General features: G+C 46.4%; 1 protein-coding gene across 1 annotated transcript in view; it reads left to right on the top strand.

Moving 5' to 3' along the window:
• The window catches only part of celsr2 (cadherin, EGF LAG seven-pass G-type receptor 2), a 49,422-nt gene extending 30,681 nt beyond the window's left edge, over positions 1-18,741 (top strand). Inside the window, exons 6-34 of the mRNA XM_067243713.1 lie at positions 2,629-2,786; positions 3,220-3,383; positions 3,642-3,767; positions 5,561-5,736; positions 6,622-6,813; positions 6,957-7,070; positions 7,166-7,322; positions 7,521-7,662; positions 7,761-7,881; positions 8,200-8,383; positions 8,776-8,877; positions 9,447-9,541; positions 9,733-9,942; positions 10,114-10,297; positions 11,060-11,384; positions 11,542-11,709; positions 11,838-11,961; positions 12,131-12,331; positions 12,557-12,731; positions 12,861-12,973; positions 13,125-13,207; positions 13,494-13,620; positions 13,745-13,855; positions 14,032-14,162; positions 14,367-14,455; positions 14,558-14,722; positions 15,015-15,251; positions 15,344-15,566; positions 16,609-18,741. Of these exons, the coding sequence (XP_067099814.1) occupies positions 2,629-2,786; positions 3,220-3,383; positions 3,642-3,767; positions 5,561-5,736; positions 6,622-6,813; positions 6,957-7,070; positions 7,166-7,322; positions 7,521-7,662; positions 7,761-7,881; positions 8,200-8,383; positions 8,776-8,877; positions 9,447-9,541; positions 9,733-9,942; positions 10,114-10,297; positions 11,060-11,384; positions 11,542-11,709; positions 11,838-11,961; positions 12,131-12,331; positions 12,557-12,731; positions 12,861-12,973; positions 13,125-13,207; positions 13,494-13,620; positions 13,745-13,855; positions 14,032-14,162; positions 14,367-14,455; positions 14,558-14,722; positions 15,015-15,251; positions 15,344-15,566; positions 16,609-16,615 (4,404 nt within the window). The 3' untranslated portion in view covers positions 16,616-18,741. The remainder of the gene's footprint in view (positions 1-2,628; positions 2,787-3,219; positions 3,384-3,641; positions 3,768-5,560; positions 5,737-6,621; positions 6,814-6,956; positions 7,071-7,165; positions 7,323-7,520; positions 7,663-7,760; positions 7,882-8,199; positions 8,384-8,775; positions 8,878-9,446; positions 9,542-9,732; positions 9,943-10,113; positions 10,298-11,059; positions 11,385-11,541; positions 11,710-11,837; positions 11,962-12,130; positions 12,332-12,556; positions 12,732-12,860; positions 12,974-13,124; positions 13,208-13,493; positions 13,621-13,744; positions 13,856-14,031; positions 14,163-14,366; positions 14,456-14,557; positions 14,723-15,014; positions 15,252-15,343; positions 15,567-16,608) is intronic.
• The last annotated feature ends 999 nt before the right edge of the window (positions 18,742-19,740 follow it).

Raw genomic sequence — 19,740 nt, 5'->3', positions numbered from 1 at the left:
GAAAATCAGGACAGGAGAGAAGCGAAAGAAGGGAAAAGAAAGAATGAGAGGGAAGTATTGACTCTTCCTTTGAGCAGGACACTGCGCTTCAGGCCTAGCTTCTCTGGTTGCCATAGTTTTCTAGGCTCCAGACCCCGATTTTAGCAGACGTTTGCTCCCATGCTCTTACACCCCTGTCATCATGAATCGACAGTGAACTCATACTCCCATGATTCCCTGTCATGCCATTGTAATGAGTGGAGACAGTGTTTAATGTAGTCCTGAGTAAATATGTGCCTTCCAATCAGCTTTGACAGGCCGGGGCTTTGTGTGGCAGGCAGAGCGTCTGACAGACATTAGCACCGAGTCATTATGGGAGAGTCAACAGCCGTGACCGATGGGGGCTGTAGTTCAGCCAGGCAGGGGCCTCTGGGAGCCAGGCCCGATTCTGGAGTTGTGAAAAAGTCTGTGGGTTTGGACCACGGGCCGTTCCAGACCTTTCTACCCTGATTGGAAGCGTGTTAAAGAGCGTGTCGGATGATTTGGTCGCTGACAATCTGAAACAGACTGTCTCACACTGCATGTTTTGCTTGCTTCTTAGTTGCAACAAATTAGCTCTCCTCTCCTTCATTGGGGCTCAACTGAAATATAAAGACACCTTCACAGGCAATGCCAACACAATTGAAAAATAGGAATCTTGGATGAAATAGAAGCATCTGAGGTCCAACTCAGAGAACTCCACAGTCGCAGGCAAGGATAATTTAATGGCTGTAGTTTCAAAACATTTGACTTGGGTCTGTACAGACAAAGCAAGAGCTGTTTCCCTTTTTTTAAATGGCAGTAAATAAAACAATTAGGATGCTGGGATATTTTGGTTAACTGCCCCTTCAACTTGTCGCAGGTGGGGTGTTAGAGTACGGTGGCTCTTCTTGTCAGGACTGTGAAACCATTCATTAGACCTCTCTCCATAGCCCAGACTACCAGCTGACAGGCATCACAAGACACAGACTTGGTGAGCACCAGCAAGGCCTCCATTAATAGCTCCCACAGATATAATCTAATCTACCCAGTGGGTACAGTTGGAATGAGAAGCATGTGAGGGGGTGGATGTCAAGGATGGCAGCCCAGCCTTGGGGAGATGTGACTTAGTAATCACCTCCAATACTGCGGCTGGCTCTCTGTCTGCATGGGGCAAGACCACCCGGACTGTACTCAAGCAGTTTGGTTGATCCTGTCATTAAAGGATCAGACAGTTATGTCACAGCGGCGATAGAAATGATCCTGTAATCAACAGTCCCAGAAGGTTTACGTCATCGTCAAAACATTTCTTGTTTTTTCTTTCTGGAATAAAACCAACCCATGGAGATATGAACAGCTAGCCCAGTCTAGCCAAGCCATGTATCATAGACACTGCTTAGGCGCTCCTGATTGGTCAGGCCTCAGACTCCGCCCCCAGGCATGGCCAGTCAGCACACCAGCCGGCTTCTTCCTTACGATAGCAGTGGCTACTACTAACAATATAACCTCTGCTTTATATGAGCTCTGTGTGACCCGAGGGAAATGGTCCAGTCTGAAAAGAGGTCATGACCTCTATTGACAGGATCGTTATTCTACCCCCCTCCCCGCCCCACCCACTCTTGTTTCTCCCCCCATTGATTCAGACAATGAGAGGTGCGTTGAGGAGGCCAGTCACTGCCCTGCAGACCAGGGCTTTATCTTTGTGTGTGTGTATGTGTGGGTGTCAGTGCCTTTGGTTATGTGCCAGCCCCCTCCATAAACAGTGGTAGTTTGGATCTAAATAATGAAGCATATTATATTAAATGTAAAAGTCATGATAAGCTGAAACGGGGGACTGGGGTGTGATTCAAAAGCTATCATTGGTTGTTGGTCCTCTATCACGACAAAAACAGATTCTTATTTGAAGTGTTAAACCTTCAGTTCCAACAATTTATTGTTTAATTAGACGCACATGAATTAACACCCCTAAGTAACCATTCTCAGGAGGATGAGCTCAATGACTAAGCAGAAAACCTTTCTTTCAGTTCTTACATTGTAGCTCAAATTTAAAATGGTAACAAGCATGACAAGACTGCAAATAGATGCTGAGTTCTATAGGTAGCGATAAAAAATCATAATTTAAAACATTCCTTCAAGTCCTATTTATAGATGCTGAGCAGCCAGAAATATCTCCCTCACTGTCTTTCTTTCTCCCTTTGTTTCCCTCACTATTTTTCTCTCTCTCACACCTACACACACACACCATTAGTGAACTTCTACATATACCTTTTCTACTATTCTCTTATATGACGTGTATGAACAATGAGCTTTAACATATTTTTTAAGTCTAGTTTCTTTCTCAAGGCGTGATGGATACATGAGTCAGAGTTGCCCTTTTCAACTCTGTCAGATGCAAACTGTTATGATGTGTCATTTCCTCACTGTCTCTCTCAATTTATTCTTCCTTAACTTTTCAATTTTTACCATAAGTCAGCCACAAAGTCTCCATGTTTGTCACTCACAGGATAATGTCCATCCAATGTTGTTGTGTTTACTGTTGTATTAATTGAATCTCAATTATTGACTGAATTTAACATTTCAGAAAATCTCATTTCTATTTTTTGTTGACCCCACCTCTTTTTCACCCACCAGCCAATCCTGAACCAGGCTGGCCTGCCCCAGGGCCCCTCAGACCAGAAGGTGGTGGTGGTGACCATAGACAACTGTGACACCTCTGTGGCCCTGAGGTTTGGTCATGTGATTGGAAACTACACCTGCTCTGCCCAAGGCAGCCAATCAGGATCCAAGAAGTAAGTACATGTGTGAGGCATATCTGTTAGTGCTGTAGGTAGGCAGAATCATTGGCAAAAACATTACCAAAAAGTAGAGGGTCTGGGTTTTTGTAACCCCGACATTTCCGTGCACTGTTTAGACATACAGCATTCATATAACATATTCAGCATATGTTTTCTTTGGGAAAGCATGACCTCTAGTCTTCAGAAATGTTTGCTGTGAAATTCTTTGAACTGAATTTCGCCACCTTCAGCATGACAACTAAACATACTTTGTTTTAGTGAAGGAGTCTTTCATCTGTTCATCTGCTCTCATCTCTGAAGGAAAACAAGCTCCAAATCGGTCTCTGGGATGAATATTTAATGAAACCGGCACTCGTGTTTAGGATCCCTGTAAAGAAGTGAGCTTAGCAGTAGCTTTTTACCACCATTGGCTCTTCTGGATTCACAGATCTCTGGACCTGACTGGTCCTCTTCTGTTGGGGGGTGTGCCCAAACTCCCCGAGGACTTCCCTGTCCAGAACCGCCAGTTTGTGGGCTGCATGAAGGACCTACGTATAGACAACCGCCATGTCGACATGGCTAGCTTTACTGCTAATAACGGCACTTTGCCAGGTAAGGCACAAATGGGTGTGTCAGGCTGATTTGTAGCCTGACACAAATGTAGCCTGAGCTCACTGCTGAATTCTGTCCATGTATTTTGTACTTTCCTGCTTTTCAGTCACATACCGTGCTCCTATTGGAGTTTAACTAATTGTGTTTGGGACAGATTACATCATTTTACCGTGTGCAATTAATAGTTTAGTACCCCACGCCTAAGTTGGTATAAAGAGGTGTTTTTTTTCAAGATGTTGAATTTGCTCACCTTTTCAGGATGCTCAGCCAAAAGGCACTTCTGCAACAACAACCCATGTATGAACGGGGGGACATGTGTGAACCTCTGGGGCTCCTTCAGCTGTGACTGCCCTCTAGGGTATGGAGGCCAGAACTGCCAAAAGGGTTAGTGACGTTTACTAACTCATGCATTTATTATTTGTTTGTTTAATGACATTTTGCGAGGCGGGAAACTTCCTCAAATTGGTGAGATTAAACCTAGGTTAGGTTGGTTTGAACCTGTGTGGCCTATGATATAGATTTTTTTGTAAAGAGACACTTTCCTTTGCCAGCAGCATACATTAGGACTAAGTGAGCCATCAAACAGATAGATAACCCTATTATCACCTACACTCTCAGTCTGGGAGTGCATCATCTACTTTAGGTGGTGTCATGGCAAAAGACCATTTTGGGTACTTTATATAGCTGTGAAAAGCAATGTAAGCATTTGCGCACACAGTGGCCATTTGTCCTCTGTGCAGTGCAGCTGTTTGAAGGGCTGATGTACAGGTCAGGAGAGGTCACATAGATCAGAAGGGGCAGCCACTGCAAGTCAAACTAATGAAATCAAATTAAATGCTACAATAACATTTGCAATGGCAGGAACGAGAACATATTTAACATGGACACTTAGAACTGTGGGTGTAGCAATGCAGCTACCAATCCATTCAATTAATTATTTAATTTCTCATAACAAACATGCACAGCATGAATGTTTAAACCAGTATGTAGTCTAAGATGCACCTCAAGCTAAATTACAGCCCACCTGTCTCACTATGGAAACTAATCCAGCAATTCTCCAAGCCACCTTCTGCTTCTTAGGTTTTACTCATTTATACTACCACCCCCCCCCCCCCCCCCACCACCTCTAAGGACCAAATCGAAGCTCAGCACAGTCATGGAACCCTAAGTTGAAGACACAATGCAGAGTGTATAAAATAACTTCCATTACTATCAGATGGTGTCTGCAGTCATTGGGCTGCCAGACTGCAGATGTCCCTGGGGGTGGGGGTGGTGTCTCTCCAGCCCCAGCCAATGACAGACATTGTGACACTTCAGATTGTATTTGTCATTAATAATTGATGGCTCGTCACAGGCTGGTTGTGTTTCTGGGTGCTTTGCATCACTGTGATGTACAATAGCCGAATGACAAAGAGAAAACACTAACATTTTTTATTTTCTTTTCCATCTTTCTCCCTATTCCTGTGTCTCATATGAACATGCAATGAAAATGCAAAAACACAGACTGCACCACTTTCACACGTGCGATGATTGACAGTCATCACCAGTAAATTGTGCAGAGAGAAGGAATGTCACTCTGTATAGCTGTCATTGAAACAGGATCCTCTTTGTCAACTAACTATGATGCATTGTCAAATCCTCGGCTTTCTCTCATTTTTTTCTTTTGTGTAACATAAGATTTAAGCTTTGTTCATCTCTGATGGGTTGAAAAACCGATGTGTTGATTTTGAGATTGAAGATGACTGTTCTGAAAGTAGTTAGAGTGACGTACTGGCACATGCCCTCTACTGAACGCTGTCAGAGGCATCGTTTTCTTCATTCTTGTTTCTCACACCCTACCATCCTCCTTTCACTCTCTTTATCTGTCTCTCCTGTTCCTTCTCTATCTTTATCTGTCTCTTCCACTCCATCCTTCTCTCGCGCACACATCCCTCTCACACATGCCTCTCTCTCTCCCCCCCCCCCCCTCTTTCCTCTCTCTCTCTCTCTCTCTCTCTCTCTCTCTCTCTCTCTCTCTCTCTCTCTCTGTCTCTCTCTGTCTGTCTCTCTGTCTGTCTGTCTGTCTGTCTCTCTCTCTCTCTCTCTCTCTCTCTCTCTCTCTCTCTCTCTCTCTCTCTCTCTCTCACACACACACACACACACATCCCTCTGTCTTCTTCTGGTTCACTATGTTGCAGAGATGGCCAGCCCTCAGCGTTTCCTGGGCAACAGCCTGTTGCAGTGGAGTAACCTGGCGTTGGCGGCGGCGGTGGTCACTGTGCCCTGGCACGTGGAGCTCATGTTCCGCACGCGCCAGCCCTCCGCAACGCTGCTGCACGTGTCTGCCGGGCAACACCACAACCTCACCCTGCAGGTGAGAGAAGGATTGACACTGGGACACTGGCACGCTCACTCTGACACGCATTCACACTCACAAATACACACACATTGTCTAGAGCCAACCCCATGGTGCATTGGATAGTCTCTTCAAAATAGGGATGGGGGCGGGGGTGTATCCGTGCATATCCTTGTTTTCTGTTTATTTCTGTCAACTCCACTCCACTACACCCAGTAGCTTTCCCTGACTCTAGTTAACTGGTAGATCAAAAGACTGATTTTACCCACACAGTGTCTGTGTACGTTTGGCACTGTGTGATGGCAATAGCTAAGTGCCTTCCAGCATGGTAAACATATGTGCACATATATACACACACACACACACACACACACACACACACAGACAAACAGGCACACACACACACACACAATATAGTTAGGCCATTAGGTTTTTGGATAGAAAGCTCCACCTGTTGGCAGTCAGGGTTGGAGCAGGGGTTTAATATTGATGTTGAGAATAGCATATTAAGATCCTGATCCTGATATCATAACTATTCTTAGACCTGTCCAGCTGACACACTCTGTAGTTTCTTTGTCTAGACGAGTCCTACTTTGAAGTTACATAACTGTCCACTGGAAGCAATTTTCCAGTTATTCTAACGTTCACTCTGTTGTTAGTTATAAATAAGAGGAAAAGCCATGTATTTAATGATTTCATATGTTCACGTAAATATTGATTTAAATTGATTGCAGGCAGTAATTGTCTGGATTGCTGTGTGATAAGATGTGTATTAACTAAGGTATGTTCTTTTCCCCTCACATCTCACACGGGCACCCTCCTCCTCCTCATTCTCTTCTACCTTTCTCTCTTTATCTCCTCCTCCACCCCTCCACCTCTGTCCCCTCCCTGGTCTCTCCGTAGCTGCGTGGGGGCAGTGTGGTGATGGGCCTGCAGAGGGGGGAAGACTCCACCCTGTCACGGGTGGAGGAGTTGAGCGTTAACGATGGAGACTGGCACCACCTCCACCTGGAGCTCCAGGGGGCACCGGGGGCACAGGCGGCCTCGGCACCGCGCCACAAGGCTGTACTGTCCCTCGATCACGGCCTCTATTTGGTGAGACTAGTGACAAAATATTGATATCTGAAGTCGTCATGCCTTTGATAAGTTTTGAGGTGCCTGTTCGTATAGAGTAGATCAAACAGTGGTTTGTTGTTCAAAGCTGTCTGGTAACAGTGAATTGTGTGTTCTTGGTTTAGGCCAGCATGGAGGTGGACACTAAGCTGAAGGGCTCCAAGCTGAAGATGGTGAGCGTCGGAGGCCTCGCCGGGGCAGATGGGAAAGTACAGCATGGTTTCCGTGGGTGTGTGCAGGTCAGTGTCGCTTTGATGCTCAAACGTTAACAAACACACGTGCAGACATGGAGATTTATCCCACTTGTGTGTGTGTGTGTGTGTGTGTTCCTCAGGGTTTGCGTGTGGGAGACATCCTGACCTTGTCCCAGGCACGGAGGTTCAACGTGGAGCAGGGCTGCAGTGTGCCTGACCCCTGCGTGTCCAACCCCTGTCCTTCCAACAGCTACTGCAGCGATGACTGGGACAGCCACTCCTGTACCTGCCTCACTGGTCAGTCTGTCTGTTCTCTACCCTCCCTAGCTCTCTCTCTCTCTCTCTCATATTACCTCTTTCTCGTTCTCACTGTCATGCCCAATAATCCTCCACATTTCTACCAGCACCACCTCTGCCATGATCATCAATGACCATCACTGTCAACTCAGCATTTCTGCATTTTCATATATTCTGGATTTGTCATTTTCATGCTAGGTTACTATGGCAACAACTGCACAGATGCGTGTTCCCTAAACCCTTGTGAACACCAGTCAGCCTGCACAAGGAAGCCCAGCTCCGCCCAAGGCTACACCTGTGACTGTACCAGCAACCACTTTGGCCAGTATTGTGAGAAAAAGTGAGAAAACATCTTCAATTGTGTGTGTGAGCATGTTTGCGTGGGTGTGTGAGTGTGTGCGCGGTCCTCTAACCATGCCTGTGTGTGTGTTCCCCAAGGACTGACCTGCCGTGCCCCAGAGGTTGGTGGGGACACAAGACGTGTGGTCCCTGTGACTGTCACACAGACAAGGGCTTTGACTCAGACTGCAACAAGACCAGCGGGGAGTGTCGTTGCAAGGTGCCGTTGCGTTACATTTTACATTTAGTCATTTAGCAGACGCTCTTATACAGAGCGACTTACAGTAAGTACAGGGACATTCCCCCTAAAGCAAGTAGGATGAAGTGCCTTGCCCAAGGACACAACGTCATCTGGCACGGCTGGGAATCAAACTGGTAACCTTCAGATTACTAGCCTGACTCCCTCACCACTCAGCCATCTGACTCCCTACAATGGAGAGGAGGAGCTATATATTATTTTCTTAATATACTCTGTAGACTCTCACTGTAAAACAATCTCACTCACTTTGTCACTCACTTTCTATCTGTCTTCCTCTAGGATAACCACTATCACCCAGCCGGCAGTGAGGCCTGCCTTCTGTGTGACTGCTACCCGATTGGCTCGTTCTCCCGGGCCTGTGAGAGAGAGAGTGGCCAGTGTCAGTGTAAGCCCGGTGTAATCGGGCGCCAGTGTGACCGCTGTGACAACCCCTTCGCTGAGGTGTCGCCAAACGGCTGTGAAGGTCAGGATCACCATATGTTTACACGCTTGACATGTTTGCTGGGTTTATTGATTCCACTCTGGTGTCATATGTGCATCTCTGTGTTTTAAAAGCAGAATTTGCATTGTGGTGCTTAGCACAATTTCACGGAGAAGGTTTATGACATTGTAATTCTCTCCTTCTCTATCACACTCTGTCATGATACTACCATGTGTCATGCCCTCTCTCTCTCTCTCTCTCTCTCTCTCTCTCTCTCTCTCTCTCTCTCTCTCTCTCTCTCGCTCTCTCTCGCTCTCTCTGTCTCTGTCTCTCGCTCTCTCTCGCTCTCTCTCGCTCTCTCGCTCTCTCGCTCTCTCTCGCTCTCTCTGTCTCTCTCTCTCTCGCTCTCTCCCCTGCCCCCCCACTGCTCTCAGTCATCTATGACAGTTGTCCCCAGGCCATCAAGGCTGGGATCTGGTGGCCCAGGACTAAGTTTGGTCTCCCTGCAGCCATCCCCTGTCCCAAGGGATCTCTGGGTATGATGACTCTCAGCCTCCTGTCACATTACCATTCTGGAATTCAAATGTTCCCAACTGGCCCTTGGCCACTTACTCCTCATTATTTTACCATCTCATGTATCTCTCTCTTTATCTCTCTCTCTCTCTGTATCTCTCTCTCTGTATATCTCTCTCTGTATCCCTACATGTCTGTATCTCTCTCTCTGTATCCCTACATCTCTGTATCTCTCTCTCTGTATCTCTCTCTCTCACTGTATCTCTCTCTCTCTGTATCTCTCTCTGTATCCCTACATCTCTGTATCTCTTTCTCTCTCTGTATCCCTACATCTCTGTATCTCTCTCTCTCTCCGTATCCCTACATCTCTGTATCTCTCTCTCTGTATCCCTACATCTCTGTATCTCTTTCTCTCTCTCTGTATCCCTACATCTCTGTATCTCTCTCTCTCTCTCTCTCTCCGTATCCCTACATCTCTGTATCTCTCTCTCTCTCCGTATCCCTACATCTCTGTATCTCTCTCTCTCTCTCTGTATCCCTACATCTCTGTATCTCTCTCTCTCTGTATCCCTACATCTCTGTATCTCTACAGGCACGGCTATCCGCCACTGTGATGAACACAAGGGATGGCTTCCTCCCAACCTCTTCAACTGCACCTCAGTCACCTTCACTAAACTCAAAACTCTGGTGAGTAAACACAGGAGATGCAGGTCTAATCACGTTATTGTCCTTCACCCATCCTGATGCATCATCACCATACCCCGTCTCATTTACACTGGAAGAGCTCAAGATATCAACCACAAAGATCTTTTCCTGTACACCCCCCTCTAGTGTGCCTCCATTTCTCAGCCGTCATGTTTCCTCTTGGTCTCCCTCAGTCCGAGAAGCTGGCTCGGAACATGTCGCTCCTAGACTCTGGCCGTGTCCAGCAGACGGCGGCCATGCTGGCCAACGCCACGCTGCACACGGAGCAGTACTACGGCAGCGACGTCAAGGTGGCCTACCGGCTGACTCAGAGACTGCTGCAGCACGAGAGCAGCCAGCAGGGTTTCAACCTCACCGCCACGCAGGACGTTCACTTCACCGAGGTAGCACCGGAGAACACGCACACACACACGCACGTAGACACACAAACACACACCAGCAGCACAGATTACCAACTCAACACCACACACCAGACCACAAAACAGCATGATGTAGCACAGCATGTTTATATATAACTCCATATCGATGACACCTCACATACCACCCTCTCTCAGAACCTGGTCCGCGTGGGCAGTGCCATCCTGTCCCCTGGCACGCGGGCGCACTGGGAGCTGATCCAGCACACTGAGGGTGGCACTGCTGTCCTGCTGCGCCAGTTTGAGGACTACGCCAACGCCTTGGCTCAGAACATGAGGAAGACCTACCTGAGTCCCTTCACCATCGTCACGCCTCACATAGGTGAGCACGGCCCCCTGGGACACCCTCACTGGAAGAGAGATCTTCTAAAACTATATTTCACATGTTTCCAAAGATGTCTTATGCTGTGTAATCCTCTGTCTGTCTGCCTGTCTGTCTGCCTGCCTGTCTATCATTCTGACTGTCTGTGGGTGTGTCTGTCTGTCTGTCTGCCTGTCTATCATTCTGACTGTCTGTGGGTGTGTCTGTCTGTCTGTCTGTCTGCCTGTCTATAATTCTGACTGTCTGTGGGTGTGTCTGTCTGTCTGTCTGCCTGTCTATCATTCTGACTGTCTGTGGGTGTGTCTGTCTGTCTGTCTGTCTGTCTGTCTGTCTGTCTGCCTGTCTATCATTCTGACTGTCTGTGGGTGTGTCTGTCTGTCTGCCTGTCTATCATTCTGACTGTCTGTGGGTGTGTCTGTCTGTCTGTCTGCCTGTCTATCATTCTGACTGTCTGTGGGTGTGTCTGTCTGTCTGTCTGTCTGTCTGCCTGTCTATCATTCTGACTGTCTGTGGGTGTGTCTGTCTGTCTGCCTGTCTATCATTCTGACTGTCTGTGGGTGTGTCTGTCTGTCTGTCTGTCTGCCTGTCTATCATTCTGACTGTCTGTGGGTGTGTCTGTCTGTCTGCCTGTCTATCATTCTGACTGTCTGTGGGTGTGTCTGTCTGTCTGTCTGTCTGTCTGCCTGCCTGTCTATCATTCTGACTGTCTGTGGGTGTGTCTGTCTGTTTGTCTGTATAACAAACCCTGTCTGCCCCCTCCAGTCATCTCCGTGGACCGTCTGAACAAGATGAACTTTGCCGGCGCCAAGCTCCCTCGCTATCAGACCCTGAGAGGACCCCGCCCCCTGGACTTGGAGACGGCCGTCACCCTCCCAGACTCTGTGTTCGAGCCCCCAGTGGAGACCAAGGGCCACCGCCACCAAGAGTTCCCCGTCTTTCCAGACTCCTCCAACAGGAATCTCACCGCCCCGCGGAGAAAGCGCCACCAGGACGCCAGTCAGCAGGATGCCGTGGCCAGCGTCATCATCTTCCACAGCCTGGCCTCGCTTCTGCCCGAGAACTACGACCCCGACAAGAGGAGCCTCAGGTAAGCAGAAGGCCAAGGGAAGACAAGATAGACAGAGGAGAATTAAGGGAAGATACTAGAATAATTGGTGTGCGTTTGAGGGAGAGAGAGCTAGTCAATGAGAGTCAGCCAGTATTATGCATTTCACTGAGATAGTTTGTTTGGCATCTCCTGCCAGGGTTCCTAAGCGCCCAGTCATCAACACACCCGTGGTCAGCATCACGGTGCATGATAACGATGAGCTGCTGCAGCACGCCCTGGACAAGCCAATCACGGTGCAGTTCCGCCTGGTAACCACCGAGGAGCGCTCCAAGCCTATCTGTGTCTTCTGGAACCACTCCATACTGTGAGTGCATTTTCATTGAAAAACAAGTGAAATGGGCACTAAATTGGGAAACTAAAATGTACACATTAATCGTGGTGTAGTAATTGGTTTCTTCTAAACGACGTGGTTGTTTTCTTTGATTGTTGCAGAGCTGGGAGTGGAGGCTGGTCCGCTAAAGGCTGCGAGGTGGTGTTCAGAAACCACACTCACATCAGCTGCCAGTGCTACCACATGACCAGCTTTGCTGTGCTCATGGACATCTCCAGGAGAGAGGTTAGGAACATAAGCCTCACACAGCACAACACATAAGGAGAAACACGCACAACACACCTGATAGGGCTGTACTCTAAAGGGATTTACAAAGTTCAAGACTCTAGTCCAAGTTTCAATATTCTCCCCACTTCGGTGCTCTCTTTTTCTTTTCTCTCTCCTGATTGGTCAGAATGGTGAGATCCTACCGGTGCAACTGGTCACCTGGAGCACGGTGGGCGTGACCCTGGGTTTCCTCTTCCTCACCACGCTCTTCCTCTTGTGCCTACGGGCCATGCACTGCAACAAGACCAGCATCATCAACAACGGTGCAGCTGCCCTCTTCCTCTCCGAGCTCATCTTCATCCTCGGCATCAACCAGGCCGATAACCCGGTAACTAATCAGAAACCCTCCTTATGAATTAATTATGAAGGGGAGAACGTACAAAAGACATATGTAGCTTTTAACTTGTCCTGTTGTCGCCTCCCATCTAAATATGAAAGGGCTGACAGATAGGCCAGAACAAATCATAGGTAGAGATTTAGCCCAATCATTCTGTACACAATAATAATCTCTCTCTCTATCTGCTTGTTTCTTTCTTTCTTTCATGGTCTCTAGTTTTTGTGCACAGTCATTGCCATCCTGCTGCACTTCTTCTACCTGTGCACCTTCTCCTGGCTCTTCCTGGAGGGGCTGCATGTGTACCGCATGCTCAGTGAGGTCCGGGACGTCAACTATGGACCTATGCGCTTCTACTACCTGATTGGCTGGGGCGTGCCGGCCTTCATCACAGGTTTGCACACAAATGACTTCCTCTCTCTATTTTTCTTACTCTCTCACACACACATATTCACACTTATAAACATTTTCTGAATGCCTGGTTGACTCTTACGATCATGTCTATGGTCGTGTGCTTGTCCAGGGTTGGCGGTGGGTCTGGACCCTGAGGGTTATGGGAACCCTGACTTCTGCTGGCTGTCTGTCTATGACACTCTTGTTTGGAGCTTTGCGGGACCCATCGCCCTGGTGGTGTCGGTGAGTACACCTTTACTAACACACACTCAGTAACAAAGTCTTCTAAATATCCTCCTTTCCTTATGTTTGTATGTGTGTTTTTACTGGTTTCTTTGGCGGTGCAGCATTGTACAGTGTGTGACAGTGTGTCTGGCTCCATGTCCTTCTCCAGATGAACATCTTCCTCTACATCCTGGCCTCCAGAGCCTCCTGCTCTCACAGACACCACAGCTTGGAAAAGAAAGAGCCCCCTGTGTAAGTTCCCCCTTATCTGCCTGAACAAAAATCCTCGGCAAACCAAATAGCACTCTTACTGGTAATCAGCTGGAAATCTAGAGTCCCCTAAGGATACATGAACACAGCACTTTATGATCTCCACAACAGGATACTTTGTTTTTCCTACAGTTTACTATAACTGGAAACTAGAGGTTGATGTGAATGCTGATATTGCTGCCGGGGTATGATTTGTTTTAAACACACATAAATGCATGTCATGGTTAACGTCCTAGTTTGTGTGTGTGTGTGTTTTCCTTGTCTCCAGTTGTGGTCTGCGGACGGCATGCGGTGTCCTCCTGTTGGTCACAGTCTCCTGCCTGCTGGCCATCCTGTCTGTAAACAGCGACATGATCCTCTTCCACTACCTGTTTGCTGGCTTCAACTGTATCCAGGTAAATGGATGTTACCTGGGCCCTATTTCTTACTCTCTCCTTTCTTAGTTCTGGTCAATGTCTTGTATTTTGGTCCATTAACCTTTCCTTTCTTCCTCTCCTCACTCTCCCTCCTCCATCCTAGGGTCCCTTCATCTTTTTCTTCCGCATCGTCTTCAACAAGGAGGCGAGGAACGCCATGAAATACTGCTGCAGCCGCAAGCGCCCCGATCACATGATCAAGTCCAAGCCCTCGGTGAGTCTGTCTGGACAGGAAACGGGTTGATCTGGGTGTGCTTAGCTTTGAATAGCTCTTATTCAGGACCTAAATCACTCAGTGTAATGTGTATGTACGTGATCCATGTGGATTATCGTATCATGGTTGGTCTCCCTCTCTGTCATTCATCCCTCGCTCCTCCTCTCCATCTCCAGTCCTATAAATGCAACAGCAGCTATGTGGACGGGAGACTGTACCACCTGCCTTTTGGGGACTCCAGCGCGTCTCTCAACGGAACTCTGCAGAGCGGCAAGAGTCAACAGAGCTACGTTCCCTTTGTCTTAAGGTACGGCAAGCCCACAGGGACACTGGGGTTGAATGTTTGTTTCAGTCCTTGGGACTGTTTATGACTAACTGGTCATTTTTCATAGCAGTACTGTTTTATCAGTCTATGTACTCGGGAAAGAATGTAGTAAATGAAGGTATAAGGGTCGTCTTTTTCTGTGTCTCTGTACGTCTGCTAATCAGTGTTCCGTTGTGCTGCTTCTAGGGATGATGGAGGGCTGAATAACAGCCAGGGACACATTGCACTGAATGACCACAGCTCTCTCTTCCATGAAACTAAAGAACACTTGGAAGGTACCGTATTTCCCTTCTCTGTGGGTTCTGACTTACCATGTGTCTCTGAAGATTATTGATCAAATATGTTCATTATGAAATGATAAACGTGTGTGTGTGTAGATCGTGACTCCGACTCAGACAGCGATCTGTCTCTGGAGGACGATCAGAGTGGCTCCTACGCCTCCACACACTCTTCGGACAGCGAGGACGAGGAGGGGCCCTATGCTCCAGAGGAATGCTGGGAAAGCCTTGCCTCCAACGTGGCTAAGCGACCACACCCTCATGGTTTGTCACCCCTCATCTGCAGCGCCCCAAAAATACATCTGCGTGCAACACCCAAATAGTATACCTTTTAACACAAGTTTTCTTTACCTTTATCAAATCACATAAAATAGAATGTATTTAGATAACCATTTTTACAAGCAATGTCCCAGAGGGCTTCACATACGCCCATAGAACTACACCTTAAACAACCTAAACCCCCAAGATAGACTTTATAACCTGCGTACTTAATCGATTCACCGAGCAATAGATACTTCCTTTGTATTTAAACATTCTGTGGTCATCTCCCACCCAGACACCAACCTGAGTAAGCTGTACTGGCCGGGTGAGTATGTGGCCTCAGCTGGGGACCCTGAGGGTGGAACTGACAGGATGAAGATGGAGCCTCATGCCAACCCTGACCCAGGCCAGGCCCGTGACAACAGAACCATGCCAGATGACAGACTGGGCGACAGGGCTGAGGGTTATGGGATGGACAATATGATGCTTCTGCTCCCTAGCCTGCCTAACCTCAACGCCCACCCACAGAAAGGTGACCACCAGCACAATGTTTTCATTGTTTGTAGGATTGGAGGGTATCTAAAATGTATTTGTTTAAATAAGGTTTTGTGTCATTTTATGCAGGTATCCTGAAGAAAAAACAGCTGTCCCCCATCGCAGAGAGAAATGGGATCAACCGCATCCACAACGAGCTTTCAGAGAACGTTCTAGGCACCACGTCCCCGCAGGGGTCCTCCTCCGGTGAGAGCAGAGGGGCCCGGGCCAAGCCTGGCCCACCAGATCAGCTGAACGGTGTTGCCATGAGCATCAAGGCGGGGACAGTGGATGGCGACTCATCAGGATCAGAGTGAGTCTTTGTCATCTGTACCCAGAACCTTGACAATGACTAGAAGCTAAGCAAAGTACCAAGTTATATGCACTACATTCGTAAGTGAAATTTCCACTCCAAAATGTAGAACAAAGATTCATGGAACTGAGATTAGTCATCCAATAACATACACTACCAAAACTACCTGCCCCCAGTCAGTGTTATATGAGACCAGCCTCAGCATTGATTTGTTTCTTTGTTGCTTCCTGTTATGAAAGATGTCATTTCTTTTCAAGACGATGTGTGAAATAATTGATATCAAGCTTGTCTTGTTGCTGCTGCTGTCAGTGTTTTCTTCTTGTCGTCATTGTTTGTAATCTGTTTGTCTCCTGTCCTACCTTGTCAATTAGTGTTGATGTGATTGTGTCTGTTGCCAGTCCAGTACGTACTACAGTACCCACCATGGCATTCTCACTAATGAGCTGAAAAGCCAAAGAGCAAAGATCTCAAACAACCCCTGTGAGCAGGTGTTTATTGGAAAATAAATATGCCTCTCTTTAGCAGAGAGACATAGTAAACTGTAACACAAATGAGAAATTCTACAGATTTATCTAGTACCCAAGTGCCAGTGTTTACATTGGTTAAAAATCAGGAACTCTTGGTTAACAGTATTAAAGTGTTTGATAAACATAATATAGCTGACTAACCATGCTTCTCTGTCCTCTCTCTCTTTCCAAAAAAATCATAGATTCTTATTCTTTAATTTTACTCACTGAAGCAATTGATCCTCATTTGAAATCTGGATCACGGCCTTCAAATTGCTTGTCCATTAAGCATCCATCCCTCTTCTCAAAACCAAATAAGAATCCCATGACATGTGGCTTCCGCCTCGGCGTGCGTGTTCACAGTGTCTCATCATCCTCACTCATGGTTCGTTTCTTTCCCCTCTGTGTTACGTTTGTCATCAACACACCCGTCCCTAAACCCCCCCCCCCCTCCTTTTTCCACCATCGCCTTGTTTCCCAGCAGCCAACGCAACACCTCCATGTGACCCGGCTGATGAAGGGGTGTATCTTTGCAGGTCATAGAGCCTCGCCCCATGACTCCACGCCGCACTCGTCTCTGAGTGACAGGCAGGAAATGATGTCAGAGGAGGTGCTACAGAGGGTGATTGGCTGTCAACAACCTGAAGAACGATGAAACACCTCCCCACCACACCCCTGCTCATGGTTTTCAAAAGGTGTGCGTGTGTGTGTGTGTGTGTGCGTGCGTGTGTGCGTGTTTGTGAGTGCCAAACCTCAGGAGTCTCTGCACTGGCCCAGGCTCAAGCGCACTGATAGTCTCGTACTCCCTTATTCTTTTCTTTTGAAATGGTGGTTCTGTTTACATACTTGAAGCGATGCACTTTTATAATTTACACTGCCTGTCCAGATATGCTGGCAGTTACCTAGAACTGTGGCTCAATTTTAAATGTCTTTTTATTTTTTTTATTTTGTTCTAAATTTAAAAGATAATGAAGGAGTCTTCTTTTTGCTGGGATGGTCATTTAGTTGTAGAATTGTTTTCAAGTTCAGGGAATTTCCTCATCAAGCTTAACTAGTCCATTATACCAGAAAGGGTTTCCTGTACAGTTTGTGTAAAAGGAGCTTGAAGCTGTCTGTGTTGAGGGATGGTGCCAGTCTGAGGGTCGCTCCTGAGAGGAGTCCCTTCTCAGGTTGCTGCGTTTTGAACAAAAATCGCCCCACAACCCAGAAATGTCCAAGTGGAACTAGCAAGTATACTGTAGCTGGTTCACAGACTAACCAGGTCTCTATAGAGGGGAACATGTTTTTCCTTTGAGGTTATCTAATCTACACACCTGAGAGCTTCTGTTCCACACCGGAGAGACTAGTGGAAGAGACTCCTGTGGGAGGTGTGTCTGGAGGACTGATGTGGGGACAGGGTACATAATCACTCTGAGACGGCACACTGGGAACCCCCAACATGCTCTTCATGAGCTGGATCTGAGAAAGGTTGGTCAAGGCCATTGGGCCTCACCAGGGTTGAGCTAATCTGACAATGACATGAATTTGTGTGAGAATGGCTGCCTTCTCCACCACATAGCCTTCATTTTATTACATCAGAGGAGGACCTGATGCGAGGAAGACCCTGCGTGTTCAGAACAAGAAAAAAAACGAGGACTTTTGATAGATCTCAATTTTTTGTAAATTGTCGGGAGCCCATTTTTTATACAAACCATGAAAATGCTCTCTGTTTTTTCAATGTTTTTGTCCAAGGGATATTATATGCCTTCATTTGAATCTGTGACTAAAAAACTTTGTATTTTATAGATTAGATATGAAGGATTTGTGGTTTTGTAAAATACTTACTGAAATTCTTGCACACTTGTGCTGTAATACTATTTGAAATGTATACCAATGTTACTGTACAAAGTTGCCTGTAAAAAGAAATATACTAATATTTCATGCAACACATCTTTGAATTAGATCATATTGCATTAATGTGTATATTTCCCACAGTCAATCCACATTCAGTAATTGATTCCTCACTAGTAGCGAGCAGCAAGCATAATTTCTGATGTGTGTAAAATACCTTTTCACATATTATTTGTCATTTTTTAAGTTCTTTCTTGTGATCTTGAACTTTTAAAGTCCAGTCTTTCCGAGAATTGTGGATATATTTTTTATCTGCCTTATTAGGTCTAATCACTAAGGCAATCTTCTCCTACATACACCAATAAGTTGAATCTCTAATTTTCATATCAAAATCTAGACAAGATGGTCTGTTCACAATGAGTAACTATAAAGTCTGCAAGAATTTCCATTTTACCTCAATGTGTGCTAAGTCAAGGGACTGCTTTGCCAATCGTTTTTGTGTGCTCATCTCTCCTTATGTTCTCGTCGAACAGATGGCAGTCTAGCCGTTTTTGTCACATTATTCAAACTGCTGTTACTTAACTGTGAAGAGGACAGAATATACCAAGACCACTTAATGACATTCTCCTTTTACTGGTACCAGTTAGCTGAAGTGATGATATCTGTACATCATCAGAGCGCCAAGCAATCAAACTGCTTCAAACCAAGACCTTACGTAGGCTACTGATGTCAAAGCTTAAGTGATACAGGGTAGTCTAGATATGGCTTGTATTTTTCTATGTGAAATTGCTTTGTAAAGGAATTCACCAAAATTCAACGAGTAAACATATGTGCTTTTACATTGGTGGCTTTGTGTTTTTTTTTTTTTAGGGAAATGACTAGTACAATAGTTAATTCAGCCCTAATAAGGCATTCCATTTCTTTATGATGTCACATGAACATAATTGCTTTGCCTTTTGGTTCACTGAACAGCACATCTAATCATCAGGGTCACCTGGTAGTACGGTCAATCTCAAACTTAAATAAAAAATTTACTGTATGTCTCCTACTGTGCTAGCATGTTGAACTCATAAAAAAAATGAGAACCAATCTGTTTCAGTCCTGAAAATACTATTTTATATCCACTCAGTGACACAACTGTTATATATTTTAGTTCATCTGGGTTTCCTTCTGTTCTGGGTGGACATTCCTACTTTGGAGTGTTTCCATCTTCAGCCAAGACCCCAGGAACCCCCCAGCCTGATCGCCAGCATCCTGCCCCATCTCAGAACCCTCTGCAGCCACCCCTTCTCTGGTACTGGCCTGTTTCCTTCCTTAGCCGTCACCTGGGTCTCCAACTTCTCAATATTTTGCTGGGCCTCCAAAGTAAGGGGGTGGGTGGCACCAAAATTGTACATGTACTCTAAAGAAGAAGAATAGACACATTTTTTACTTCATGGTGGAAACCATTAGAGCTGTATTGAGTGATGCAGAGGGTTGCTAGTGGCTTTGATGGGCTAAGTGGGAATGACCGGTGTTTGTAGGGGGAGTTCACCTTTCTCAATTTCCCTCAGAATCTGCAAGGCCTCCCCCTCAAGCATACACACCACAGGTAGAGGGATCTGAGGATGGCCCAGATGAAACAAACACACAGGTTGTAGTATTAAGACTTTACAGCTAGTGGACTTTGAAATAGGTTAAAGACAAAGCAAGGAGAACGTACAGTATGGGGACTCTTACACTAGTTTTACACTGTAGTTCATGCTGAATGATCAGTGCCTTTCGACCAGGGTCCCTGGTCAGCATGTTGATGTGGTGGCCAATTGAGTGAGCCCTCTTCCACTTGTTTATGTAGCACA

The sequence above is a fragment of the Osmerus mordax genome, chromosome 1 (assembly GCF_038355195.1).
Source record: "Osmerus mordax isolate fOsmMor3 chromosome 1, fOsmMor3.pri, whole genome shotgun sequence".
Taxonomy (NCBI): domain Eukaryota; kingdom Metazoa; phylum Chordata; class Actinopteri; order Osmeriformes; family Osmeridae; genus Osmerus; species Osmerus mordax.
This window is presented reverse-complemented; position numbering and strand designations above follow the sequence as displayed.